Source organism: Pagrus major, chromosome 23 (assembly GCF_040436345.1).
Source record: "Pagrus major chromosome 23, Pma_NU_1.0".
In the NCBI taxonomy this organism is placed as follows: Eukaryota; Metazoa; Chordata; class Actinopteri; order Spariformes; family Sparidae; genus Pagrus; species Pagrus major.
Genome location: NC_133237.1, coordinates 21,706,834 through 21,721,361, shown reverse-complemented (window position 1 = coordinate 21,721,361; position 14,528 = coordinate 21,706,834). Strand labels below are relative to the sequence as shown.

The following is a 14,528-nucleotide window of genomic DNA, read 5'->3' as shown; positions in this document are numbered from 1 at the left end:
GGGGGTCGTGTTTGGACACCTTCAGCTGGCACGCCTCTGGAGTTCACCTGTCTGCAGGTGAGTGAGCTGCTCCACAATCCTCTCAGGAGGCAAGAAAAAGTTGAGGAAGGGGGCGAGTAGAAGTGGTTTATCCCTATTGTAGAAACTTTGATATGTGCGTAAAACATCTGTGATCAGCTGATCCTAACTTCTGAAGTCCTGGTCCAGGTGTGTGTGTGTGTGTGTGTGTGTTTCAGGGGGATATCCTGGTGCTCCATCAGTGCTCCTGCTGCTCCTCTTCACCTCATCCATCACCGTGGTGAGCTGTGGACTTAAGAGCACTCCTGAGTGATGATGACAGCAGATTTAAAACAAACATCAACAGCAGTAAAACACCAACACTGGTGTCTGAAGTGGCAATAAGTCCAAAGCATCATCATCATCATCACCATCGTCATCATCATCGTGGGTATAATACACTCCTCAGGCTTCTTTCAGAGTGAATTTGGGAGGTTTTGAGGTGAAGGGTTACAGCCGGCTGCGCCCTGAGGCGAATAAAATCAGCCAAATGTTAATAATGTAATAAAAAGTTGAGTTGTTTAAGAAAGTTTCTACAACTATAGGCGTGCATATGTGCTCAAAAAAGAGGATTGTTCACAGTTTTCTTTGCGAAGCAACACAACATATTAGTGTGAAAGTTCACCAGTGTTCCTTGTAAAACCCTGAACTGTCCAGAGGCCATGTGATCTCATTGATTAACAATACACACGCGCAATAAAGACAGCCGCAACAACCCACTCAGATCTCTCAATGAGCAGAAAAAACATATTTCCATTATTATTATTATTTGCCTTCACAGCTGCCAAAGAGGAGCCGGTTATAAAAGGTAACAAGGCAGGGCAGCAGCGCGGCCTTGTTCGCCTTATTATCGGGTTAATTAAAGCTAGAATCTGACAATGTCACCCGGTTGTAGAAAAACGGATTTAAACGCAACGTCTCTGGAGACTGTGTCAAGGGGGCTGCCTTTCACTGGGAGCTCCTGCGTGCGGCCCGAGTTGAGGGAGGGGGGACAAGCCTTTCGCCTATATGTGCTTGGAAATGACGAAAAGCAATTATTGAATTTTAGATGTTCAAAAAAAAAAAAAAGAATGGTGGAGGAATTATTCATAAGATCTTGTCCGGGTGCGTTAAAATTAAAGTTAAAATACAAAGAAGGAAGAGGGGGGGAGGCTTCAAAGAGCTGAAAAAAAGGAAGATGGATAAATAGGCGAGATCATTTCTGAGGAGTTCATTAAAATGTAGGGCTGCACGCTGAAATACAGAGGGGTTGTTATTTGGGCTTGGGGGTCAAGTGACGAGCGGATTATATACTTCCTCATAATAATATTAATTAAACAATTTGCATGCTAATAGGGTAACAATTATCGCAGCTTCTGTTGAGAGATTCAGGTTATTACAACATGCCAATCCGGGTGCCAAGGGTCAGGGAATGAGTGGGGTGCGAAATTTCAACTCTGATTAACATTATGACAGCGCCAGACTTGGGATAAATAAAGTCGAATTAATTATTTGAAAAAACCTAATGAGCAAGATAGGATTTAGGCTGGTCACATATTGGAGTGCAGGAGGAGGAGGGCTGCTGCACAACGTGGAGGAGCTTCACCAGTTTTTGGTGTCCTGACGCTGCGGATGTCTTTCCAGAGGCTGGTGTTTTATTGTGTTGGACTGAATCGTCCTTGTTCTTTTAGCAGTTTCTTTATTTGCTCGTATATTTTGTTCATAACGCAGCGAGGGTCGTAAGTAAAGCCTCCCCCCCCCAAGTAACACTAAAAATATTATAGTTTCACTTTCGCTTTGTGCCTCCAGCAAAATAATCTTCAGCCACCCCCCCCCTTTTAAATACTATCATATTTCAGCAATCAGCCGGTTTGTTTTACGTCCTGCGTGTAGATTGTAAAAAAAAAAAAAAAAGGTTTAATGTATTTAGATGATGATCCATAACTAACACGGGGCTTTATCTGAGCTCAGAGGGGTCCCAAAGTGGGGCTCGGGGACAGGAGAGGGGTCGCACGGTCCAGAGGAGGTCACAGACGTCCCTGAGAAAAAAAATCCCTGAGGAGAATTTAATTTATATATTTTTTTTACCTTTATTATCAGTTATTATTGTAGTTTTGGGTCTTTTTTTAAGCTGTCATATCTGAGAATATATAACAATACTAGACAAAAAAATACAAATAATAATAATAATAATGTCTTTTTAATAAACGTTTATCTTTTGCAGGTGCTCCACTGAACAAAAACCTCCGGGAGCCTCTGGCCCTAACCTGTCCGCCTGTAGCCCTTTCTTCCCCGGATCCAGTGAGCCCTTCCTCCCGGTGGGTCCCCCGTGTAGTTGCGATGTAGTTCTTATCAAAGCCCTCCTGTCTTGTTGTGACAGCTCTGATATTGTTTATTGAGGTGGATGTCAGCTTTAATTAGCAATCGATACGGGGAGCGTTTGCAGAGCGCGCCTCTGACGTCAGAGTCCATTACCGCTTCTCATTGGGTCTCATATTCCCAGAGCCTGGGCTAATTATTGGGAGGTTCATGTGGATAAAGTACAGCTCATCCCCTCCCTTCACATCATGTCCCCTACTCGTTGGCCACACTCGCTGCATGCTTTTTAAATTCCCATCGCCGGCCTCCAGACGTCGTTTCCTTTTGCCTGCGGGATGATGGACAGCAGGATACTGGATCCACCTCACGCCCAGTTCGGAGGCTCTCTCGGCGGGATGGTGGGCTTCCCGTACCATCTGAGCCACCATCACGTTTACGAATTAGCCGGGCATCAACTTCAATCTGCGTCCGCGGTTCCTTTCTCAATAGACGGATTACTTAATGGTTCCTGCACGGCTTCAGTGGGTAATTCCAACCCCCTCTTGTCTTCGGGCTGCGGGATGAATGGAGATAATCAGCACTACAAACTCACAGGTAAGACACATTTACGCACCGCGCAGAGTCGCCTCTCGTCCAGTGCTGGCTGCTCGGCACAAAGACAAAAACAAAAAAACAAAAAAAAACAGAAAAGAAACAAAGGCAGGATATTGCGATACAAGTTATCCTCTTGATGGTGGTGTGTTTAAAGAGGCAAGCCACACACACACACACATGGAGAGAGAGGGGGAGAAAGAGAGAGAGAGAGGGAGAGAGGCTTGCTCCTTCATTTCCATCACTAAAGCTGAAGATGCACCGAAGCAAAAACAATGTTTCTGTCAGTCAGTGAACACCAGAGCAAAGAGACGCCTGTGTTAACACGTGAAGCCTCCCCTCTTAATTCACAAACAGACGACAGGCTTCTGCAGAAGCTGCAGGCTGCATGTGTGCACTGCAAAAAAAAAAATAAAATAAATGTCCAAACGCAGTCGTCCTCTCCGGCTCTGAAGTTTGCAGAAATCGTCGCACATGCACGAAAGCAGCCCCGTTAGGATTGTGTTGAAATGTGGAAATTAAATATATTTATCGGCTTGTGTTCATCCTTTGTTTACATTTTATTCTCATTCTCGCTGTCAGACTCGGGGGACCCAGACAAAGATAGCCCTGGTTGCAAGAGACGGAGAACTCGCACAAATTTCACTGGTTGGCAGCTGGAGGAATTAGAAAAGGCTTTTAATGAGAGTCACTATCCCGACGTGTTCATGAGGGAGGCTCTGGCTCTCCGGCTGGACCTGATAGAATCAAGAGTTCAGGTAAATATTTATTTTTGTTCCTTCATTTGTGATTGTGTGTGTGCGTGTGTGTGAGTGTGTGTGTGTGTGTGTGTGTGTCTTTATCCCTTTGTTTATGACTCAAACTGGTCAAAAAAATAAATATAATGCAGAATAAATATCTATATTTCATGTAATAATTAAAAACACAATAATTACGCATGGAAGTGTGTTGTTGTGACCTTTCGTGGCTCATGTTAGTCGAATAAATCAATTTTATTTACACCTTTATTTTGAAAAATGATGGAGCCCCTAACACCGGCTGATATTTTACATTTTACATTTTTATTATTTAGTCATAAATCCTGGCTGCTATATTTGTAAAATATATCGACAATGTTGGATAAACAAAGACCAGAAATACGAAGTGTGTACGTCCCATTCTCAGGTGAATAACCCAGCCAATTTTATTTTATTATAAGAATATTTTTATTGATTAAAAACAGCAATTTTACAATTATTTTATAAGAGAAAAAAATATATTAAGACCTCTCAACTATTCTGTAATCGTGAAGGCGTCTATTCAACTTTTTGTGGCAGGTGAGTTTTAAAATTAAAGGCCCTCTTATAAAACAGGACGAGCAACATGTCAGCTCGCTGCTTGTTTAATTATCAGGTTGTTAAGACACAGAAACATTTTTTTGTCCTCGTTAATTGTGACAGAAGGGTTGCACATGTTTTATTCTTGTTTTATTCCCACTTTTCTTCTCTGCAGGTCTGGTTTCAGAACCGCAGAGCCAAGTGGAGGAAAAAGGAGAACACAAAGAAAGGTCCGGGTCGACCTGCCCACAACGCACACCCCACCACCTGCAGCGGGGAGCCCATGGACCCGGAGGAGATCGCCCGGAGAGAGCTGGACCGGCTGGAGAAGAAGAAGCGGAAGCAGGAGCGACGGCTGCTCAAGTCCCAGAACCGGCTCGCGCATGGGGATTTATTTCACACCCCGGGGTCGGACAGCGACAGCGGGGTGTCGCATGTGACCGACAGTGACCACACCACAGGCCCTTATGACTCTGTGGGGCCAAACCAAACGAGCTGCGACCAAACACCTCACCCTCTCCAGACCCAAAACCAGAACCAAAGACACTTGGACCAGGAGGCTGGCGGATCCGAGCTGGACTCGCCCGACGCCAGCCACCGGTCAAGCCTGTGCTCCGACAACAACAACAACAACAGAGCCTCCGGCGTGCAGAAACTCAACCCTTTTAGCGTCGAGAGCCTCCTTTCGGACACCAGACCGAGACGCAACCCCGCGGCCTTACCCTCCTCACGGCCTTTGATAGGGAAAGGACACTTCCTACTCTATCCCATCACACAGCCGCTTGGATTCATTGTTCCTCAGACTGCTCTGAAGACAACAGCAGCAGCAGCAGCAGCAGCAGCTGGAGGAGCAGGAGCGAACTCTGACAGTGACAGCACCCCGGCGGAGAGGAGCAGCCAGCCCGGCGTCCGCTGCGGCGCCTCCGCGAGCTCTGCGGGATGTAGGAGCAGCTCGCCGGACCGCGCCGCGGACGCGCAGGTGGGATCAGAGGACAAGACGCGTTCTTCACCGCACACCAGCCCGCCCAGGGCCGCCTTCGCCTCTGGCAAAAGTACTCACATCTCTGTTATTTGCAGCGATTCGACTTTCGCCCACGAACACAGTCCACAACTCATTAAGCCTGTCGATGCGGACAGAAAAGAGCATTTAGAGAACAAGGACCAGCCTGTCAACCCCGAGTCTGTCCTCAGTGACAGTCCGGCAGAGACAAAGACAGACTCTAAAGAAGACTTGGAATAAATCCTTGGGGGTAAAAAAAAAAAAAAGAAAAAAGGCAGAAACATACTGATATAGCCTCTAAACGACACCTTTCATTAGGCCAAAGCTTAACCACAAACTACATCTTTACATCTAATCTCTAGGCCCCCCCCCCCCCCCCCCCTCTGCTGATATTTTGACAATGTTGTGCTCTCTCTCTCTCTTTCTCTCTTTCTCTCTGAGTGTGTGCGTGTGTGTGTGTGTGTGTGTGTGTGTGTGTGAGAGAGAGAGAGAGAGAGAGAGAGAGAGAGAGAGAGAGAGAGAGAGAGACAGGAGTCTCTAGATATCCTTTAATGTGTGATAACTTTGTCAAAACAAACAAACAAAACAACAACAACAAAAAAAAAGACAGACCACGAGACCACCAACACAAATCCTCAAGAGCTGTAAAAAAAGGTATTATACTATTTATATATGTAAGTTTTTTTCTTAAATAAATCTATTGTATACAAGCACCTCAAACCGTGTGAGACCTTAAATAGCAGCACGCAGGACCACAGTACAGTAGGAAAGGGGGCTTTCTTAAGAAATCTCATGTTGTACTTTGTATATTGCCTTAACAAATTTATTCATCTATAAGCCCCCACTGAAATGAGGTTACGAGCCTGAGGCGAAAAGGACCCGCTCGACTCCTGCAGAGTTTTGATATGAAAGTAATTATTTTCCCGGTGGCTACTGCAGGGGGATTCAGTTTATTTTAGCTCAAAGGGGGTTATAATACATTACCGATTTCTAGTGATATGAAATCACATAAACTTCCAAGAATAATAGAATTAGCATGAAAAGGCCTGGGTGTCAAATTGAAATAGGAAAATAATAGCCCCGGCAGCTGGGAGTGTGTGTGTTTGTGCATATTGGATAGGAGATGGGGATTCGTGGGGAGGCATTTTCATGAGCTTTTTTTTTTCTTTTCTCCCTCCATCCTCTTCTTCTTCTTCTTCTTCTTCTTCTTCCCCCTCTCTCCACTTTGTCAGGGCCCCCTTGTAGCAGGGCTATATTAAGATAGATGTTCGATGATATCCCTCATTGTTCTGTCGCTTTACATTGATGTTTCTGTGTTATCAGCCTATTGATCACGCGTCGGGCTGTAATAGGACGGGCTGAGGCAAACGTGCCTATTTACAATAGCAGAACACATTTGTTCTAATAGGGTTGGTGGTCCCCAGGGAAGCCAAGCGGGATCTGGGACATCTGCTCCCCTTTCTCTTTCCTTTTTTTTTTTTTTTTTTTTTTGTGCAATATTAGCAGCGTTGACCACAATATCACGTCGACCCCGGGGATGGAAATGTCGAGGCTGGCGCGTAATGGCATAAGAACAAAAAAAAAATATCTTAAGACAAAAATAAAAATCCAGTCCAAGCTATAGCTGCTCAGTGCTCTTGTTAAGAAACCCACAAGCCCTTTAGTGTTCTGTTTGGATCCTCGATTTGCAAATAAATTGAAAATAATCAGAGGGGTGAGCTTTACGTCTGAGCCGGCGCAAATGAATTTCTGAGCCAGTGTCCCTTTCAAAATATTTACATAAATTTCAACCCATGCAGCTGTTTGCTCTAGGAAGCAATGTCTTATTAGGTTGGTGGTGGTGAGGGGGGGAGGTGAGAGGAAGGGAAGGGAAGGGGCAGACAGCAGCAGCCAACATGGCACACACAGTGAACATGCAGGAGATTAGGCCTGAGCAGGCTGTGGTTTAGAGGTGTAACCTCTGTGTCTGCATGCTGATCACACAGCTGAGATTATTCTTCTTTACTGTGAATTAATTCATGTCATGTGTAACTTTTAGGGAGTTCATTCACTGGGTTGCATTTTATTCTAAAGGCAAAAAAAAAGCAGAAATTACATCAGGAATGTGACACAATTGGTGAATTCAGAGCTCGTCAGGAAACACAGAGAGGAGCTTTAAGTCCTAAATTGTAGGATAACCGGGTCCAATTTGAAAATAACCTCGGATCCTTCTCGCTGTGTATTTTGCCATGCTACTCTTAGGCTATTTGGGACGTATGCCCAGTTCATCCATAATTCATTAGCACACTGAATAGGAGTATCGCTGGCTGCACATTGGTGGCCTTAAGGTGAAATTAGCGATTTGCTTAAGTAGTTAAGCTTTTCTTGCCTGAGAGCTGCACGCTGCATGATTCAAGACAAACTATCAATCGATATGCCCAGGCAGCCTCCAGGAGATGTGTCGTCCATGAATCATACTTTATGAATTCAATTTATACCCGGAGAAATTTTCAATTTGAACGCCGGATCATTATGGGAGAGTGTAAATTGTTTTTGCTCTATTATGCATCGGACGCCATCATTTTTCTTTCTAATTACGGAGGTGTCAGGTCGGGCTGTCATGCAGACGCTGATTTTCAATTTAACTGATCATCATGCATTCATTTTCCCATTTGATAAATCTGCTATCTCGAAGCTTCTCCATGCCCGGAATGCTAAAAGAGAGGCACAGATTGGCAAAGTAATAGGGGCCTGTATGCGGCAATAAGTGCAGATCAGGCAGCTAATTTAGCACCTCCTGGTATTTCCATTTCCATTTCTCATTTCCAACTCTCAGAGGAGGAAAAGCAGCCCAAAGGCAGAAAGCTGGTAGGCTTTCCACTATCGGAGAAAGACAGGGAAAAAAATCTAACCAAAACGGCTTGTTTTCAGCCACACATTTTCCTAAATTAGGATATCAAGCTTAATTAAGGCTAATAGAGTTTTCTCAGTATGTGTTAGTTTTATTTAATAGAAACAAATTTGCACAATTAATTATGGTCATGATATTAAGGGGTCTCATTTGCAGCATTCGAGCTGCAGCAAGCCCCGAAATCAGCGTCTTCAGAAAATAAGCCTCTCAATTTCCCAAGCCAAATGACTGAAAAACCAAATGTTTTTATTACCAGCTCTCATCACAGACAGCATGTCGCTTTTATTTCCCCGTTTTTTACATCCGAGTGAACTCAGTCAGATTAGACGTGAATTGATCTCTTTTACTGCGCAAGGATGACTGGAATAAATGTGCCATGTTGTGCCACTTGCATTTTGAATTTTAAGATTTTTCTAAACATTTTTTTTTAATATAAGCCAAACTTCATCTAACACCTCACACAAAACAAAAAATATATTTATGGATGAAGTTTAAAATAAGGATTTTGGACAACCTGTCTGTCTGTCTGTCTGTCTGTCTGCCTGTGCAGGCTACTCATGTGCGCTTTGTGTCGCTGTATGAGATCTTAGGGGCTTGGATAAGAAAGAAACCGTGTCACTTTAAAAAAGGGATCCTCCATAAAATAAAATGGCACTTGACATTTGGCTTCTCCTGCAGCAACTCTGCCATGCCTTTTAGGATTATTTTACATCTACATACTCATTAATGCGCCGGTTGGATTTAATCATTCTTATCTTTCCTGTGCATACCTGGGATAAGCCTGAAATTACCATCTGCATTGATTTCTGGACGATCCTTAAAAATAATTTTAATTATCTCGGAGTGTTTCGCGAAAAAAATCCCCCCCTCCCTTAATCAAAATTTAGTTAATAAGACGTGAGCATTCGCAGCTCACGTTTGTTCATTTACAGTCTTCAGAGTGTTTGCTAAATAATATTAATGGACTGTGTGACTCGTTTAACCACCTGCACTTTGACTTTGTCTGATGTTTTTTTCAATTTCACACCACAGGTAAACTTAAAGATTTATTTTATTCATTTCTTGCATTTTATGCCAAAGTTCTCGTCCACGTTGGACTCAAAAGAAGCTCAAAATGTCAAAACTTCACTTTCTAGCCAGTCACTGCTGTCATAACACAACACCATGACTCATGTGTGTTTTCATTTTTATTTAAGTGATGGTTTCAATGATCACTGTGGACTGAGTAAATCTCCAACACTTATGAAAACAATTCAGAAAACACACCGCGTGTTACTGAAAAATACATGGTAATATTGAAAATGGGGAAAAGGAAAGAAAAGCTTGCTTTTTTTATTATGTGCCATGTATTTTTCAGTAACACGCGGTGTGTTTTGTATTGTTTTCATAAGTGTTGGAGATTTACTCAGTCCACAGTGATCATTGAAACCATCACTTAAATAAAAATGAAAACACGCATGAGTTAAGTCCAAGTGGATGATATCATTTTCCACCTCACAACATTTAGTTGTGAGTTTGTTTGTTTTTTTACTCGTTGGATTGCAGTTATCGCGACACAATACGCCAACTGTTGTATCGTCTGATAAACAAGTACCAGAAATTAAATAAAGACCACTGTGCATATAGCAAACATTTCACATCCACAACGTGAAGGCTGAAAAACTTTAGGAACATTGCATTAACATATTATTTGTAGTATATGAGAAATGTGACCTTAAAGACAAAAGAGGAAATATAATGAAGAAACAATTGGTGATTAGATTCTGGAAAGTTTTCAAATATTTGCAAAAGGGCAAACATCTACCTTTTAACGTCGCTTTGAGGCTGATATTCATAATAAAAGACACAATTTTCCATCTCCTACAAATATGTTTCGCCTCCTTCATATATGGCCTACAAAACAATAACTTTATAAGAGTTTGAGAATAACAACACTTCAAAATAATGCAGATTAACATGTCTTTCAGTCACTAATCAAACAATTATAATCATCTTTTTTACTCTAAAGTTACACAGCGCAGAAGAATGACAAGCGAAGTGCAATAACATTAGTGCAATATCGCACCATTTCCCTCTTTCTTTTGAAAAATGTCTTCCTCATTAAATATTACACATTTCTCTGCATTATGCCGGCTCCATATTGTCTTGGAATAGCTGAAGGGAAGGATTAGATATTAGACTCCTCTTCACAATAAGAGCACTTGCATCCTTGTATGCTGATGTGAGAGGTGACAGGAGTCTTTTCATAATGGTCACACCTGTTACTATCTGTCTGGCCTCATTATCTAAAGTGACCCGTATTGTGCTTTTGGATTACAGAAGCTAACAATTCACAGGACAAAGGAAATATTAGAAAAAAGCAGATAATGTGTTTAAAAATGTCTCGGTAATTTGAGGATAAGAGGGTCTTCTTGCAAAGGCTACCGGCAGACATGCTTGGACATAAATCTGAAAGCTAGCGAGTAACTGCTTCCTGACACCTCATTGTCTTTAGTGCTTAAACTTGACAGATACCTCCTTCCAAAAAAAGCCATGTTAAAGTCATCACGTATCAAAGTGTTTGACAGTGATATGAAGTGATATTTGAGCAAGTTTGGCAACTTCTACTGTGACGTTTTACCACAGTATCCAAAAGAAAGCACTTGAGGAACACTTTGACGGCACTTGTCTGCGATTGGTTCGGTTTCTTTAGCTGTGGCTCGCATACCGACTCAACTCCCAGGTGAGTTTGATGTGTATTTAATAAAAAAAAAATAAAGAAATTAAACAAACCCAATCTGCAATGTGTGAAGAGTCGGAGTTGGAGAGTTGGAATACCTCAGAGAGTGCATCCTGTACATTAAAGGTATAGTTCATATTTTGTAGAGGTTTTTTTTTTGGATAAAGTTGTGTGGTTTGATTTTGTCTTATGGCCTAAACAATAACTCACTTTGAATTGCAGCGTGATAGATGAATGGGACCCATAAAATCATCTCAGGTAACTTGGAGTGACGTCTGAGAGCTTGAAAAAGTCTTTCTGAGACAAATCAATAACATTTCTACGAGAGGTTTAAGCCATTTTGATTACTAATTCCACAACAAGATGTTTTTTGTTGTTAGCTTTGCCTTGTTTCATAATGCTGGCAACACATCAGTTATGTGCATAACAATGTTTTGCTTTGAACATGTTGATACTCTTCCAAAATACACAATACTGTCAGGCAATGTGGCAATATATCAACACTGTATAACTATCGATGTATATATCTATACATACCAATTATCACCCTCTGTGGCGATTCTATTTATGAAAAAATCTGATTTAAACAATTTACATCTATTTGGCTCCAGTCTTGTACACGTGTAGGCTAATTGGCAGACTATTACCCAAGTGTAGATGAAGTATTCGGAGCCTTCAGTATCCTTTGGATGGCCTATTCGATATTGTTGGTGCAAATACAACATTATTTTCCTCAACACGTAGTTCGTTTGGCATAATGCATGGTCACAGGTATGTGCGATAACAGCACAATCAGTGGATTATTCACGTGACCTGTCTCCTAATAATGTTAAAATCTAATCATTCTGTATTAGTGAGAGAAACAAAATGCAGCCAGGAATACTTTCTTTAAATCAAACATTCATACTGATCAGATGAAAATGTTAAATGTCAACATACATTCACGCTAAAAGCAACTTCAAAATATCCACTCTCATTGTTTTCTCTCTTTGTCCTACAATATCTGCTCATGGTTGCTAAAACATAATTAAGGTTGGCTAAGTGTTAACCAATTTGAAAGATAGCTGAGTTTTGAGGCTCAAAACTCAACTCTCTTACAAACTGGATGTGATCGGGGTTAAATCCTGAGATAAGACACAATTGCGGTCAATTTTGTAGGACACCCGATTATGGACCTACTGAAAATAACCCACATCACTGGCAACAATCTGCCACAGGGTATGTATGAAATGCTTGGTGAAAGAGCTCTTGGATGAATCACACAGAAACAACTCACGGTGAGATCTAAGACCTGAAAGATCATGAAGCAGCACATAGTCGACAGACCCTCCATGCGCTAGCGGCTAAGCTAAAGCAGAGAACAAGATGTAGGTGGAGTTAGTCTGTCAGCTGGGAGTGGCTCTAATTCAACGAGAAAGTGAAAGCAATTCTTGATCCAAGAGGGAACGGTGACAGAAAACTCCAGGCAATAACAGCAATCGGCCTTGCTTCTAAAAGGTTCAGTGTCGTACGTGATGACCAGTGGCTATGATTAGGCAGCTGAGGCAGGAGCTTAGGCCCTTGAAACAGCAGTTCAAGGAGGCATGAGACGAAGTGAGGGGAGCACCTTCAACTCACTCATGATGAGAAGGAACCTGTCCAACCTTCAGAGGGGAAGGACGTCACAAGAGGTTTGTTAGAAAGAAGAGCAAGGCACCAAAGGGTTCACCAAAGAGCCATTTAGGTAACAAATAGGATACTTTACACCACTCAAAAACATCAGTGGTCACAACCCAGTCACCAGGACACAATTTCAGCAGTTACGTTTCAGCAAACCACAGATACGATTTCATGCGTAATAGCAAATTTTCACTTCGGGAGGTGGAGGGGACGGAGGTTGCGTTATTTCAAGTTGCAAGGTGACCAAAGGGGCGACCGCAGTTCAAGTCTGTGGGGAGATATCCAGCTGTTTTCACAGGAAGTTGGACCATCGCCAGCCATGTTAATGGCGACCAAAACAGGTATTTTAAGAAAAACCACAACATTTCCTCACCCATACCAAGTGCTTTTGTGCCTAAACCTCAGCAGAGCATTATGACAAGAGAGAAATAAACCTAAACAAACGTTAAGTTGCAACATAAAGACACGTTAACTTTGAACTTACCAGTGGTTTTGCAGAAATGTTACGTAGCTAACATTTTACCCTGGTGTTGGTGGTCATCTCCATAACACATACAGTGGTGCATATAGAGAAGCAACTACACTTCCTTTAGATCCCCAGGACCTATTACATGAGTTTTTTTTGTGTTCCTCGACAGACGCCTCTGGAGGGATTCCTTCGATGCACAAGGATAGGTTGACACATGACCATTGAGCTTATTGGAGGTGTGCAAGAAGGTGTAACGTAAAGCAAATGAGCCATGGTGATTAGTGATCAATAAATATTTGTTTCCTATCATAAATTAGCTTCTAGAGTTCTTCAACTGCTGCTTCTATTGATGATCCGGCCTTCCAAAGTTTAGCATTCGGGAACAGCAGTTGATCGCGTATCCCTCCAAGGAAAGTAAAGACTGCCTATGTGCTCACTTCTGCTTTAAGTACATGTAGTATTCATGTGGGATACCCTGACTCTTCATGTCCTCTACCTCTTTGACTTCTTGCCAAACCCCCAAATCTACTGTACACATACAAGATCGTGGTTCCTGGTGTTGACAAGAGACAAGTGTCATCTGTCCAAACAGGAAGTAGCTGCTACTCTTCGCAGTGGGCAAATTAGCTAGGGAACCTCAATGCTTGAGGCCCCAGTATAGGATTTTATTGTTCAATAAGCCTATAATTTCTTTGAATCTTTCTTGCTGGATCAATATGAATCACCACCAGGTTGTATGTATCTCAGAAGAGGAACCCTGGAGAACATCCTCAGCCATTGCCTGAAAGCTTGTTGTTCAGTAACCACATCCCAGAGGTCTGCAGAGGCACCATCCAAGGCAAGACACTGCTGTGATCCAAGAAGAAGAGGACACAGCTCCAGAGCTGGGTCCCATGTGGACTTCTCAGGTCAGCACAAGACCGGGTGAACAAATTTCAAAGACCGTCATATCGACTACAGCTGAACTAAAAACTTTACAAAAAGAATCCGTTTTAAGTATCTACACGGTTGGTCAAAGTTTGGAAAGTGGTCCCCCAGAAGGGCGCATCCGGTTGAATGGGTATTTTTGCTTTTCACTCACTCTCTCATTTCAAACTGTACCAGCTCCCAGGCTCCAGCCTGCTATCAGAGTTGAGAAGACAATTATAGTTGGAGAATCAACTTTACTGTGTATATGCACAATGTACACAATGGATTTCTCCACATTTCAAGATGTCTTGACTGAGCCAAATTGATTCAGATGAGTCAAGGAAATAGAACAAATAGAGGCAGTGTTTGTTGTACTGCCCAGGCAACAGGAAGGGCAGCCAACAGCCAGCAGCATTAACGATCTGGTCCTCAAAGATCGAGCTCACTGATTTCTGTTGGATTCAGGTTTTGGTCATGTGTTGATGTGTCAGGGGTCGTGAAACTTGTTTTAGATAAACTGAAATAAACCTCAATAAAAACAAAACAAAAAGGAAAAGGAGAAAGAATCGAGAAGCGTTAAGGGTCATTTCTTAACCTTATGGTGTGCTACAATTCTGTAA

At 42.4% G+C, this 14,528-nt stretch overlaps 1 protein-coding gene across 1 annotated transcript; it reads left to right on the top strand.

The window, feature by feature from the left end:
* Positions 1–2,690: 2,690 nt before the first annotated feature.
* Positions 2,691–5,502, top strand: uncx (UNC homeobox). The gene is made up of 3 exons (XM_073495230.1): positions 2,691–2,949; positions 3,529–3,704; positions 4,438–5,502. Exons 1-3 carry the CDS (start codon positions 2,691–2,693, stop codon positions 5,500–5,502), a joined length of 1,500 nt encoding a protein of 499 aa, XP_073351331.1.
* The last annotated feature ends 9,026 nt before the right edge of the window (positions 5,503–14,528 follow it).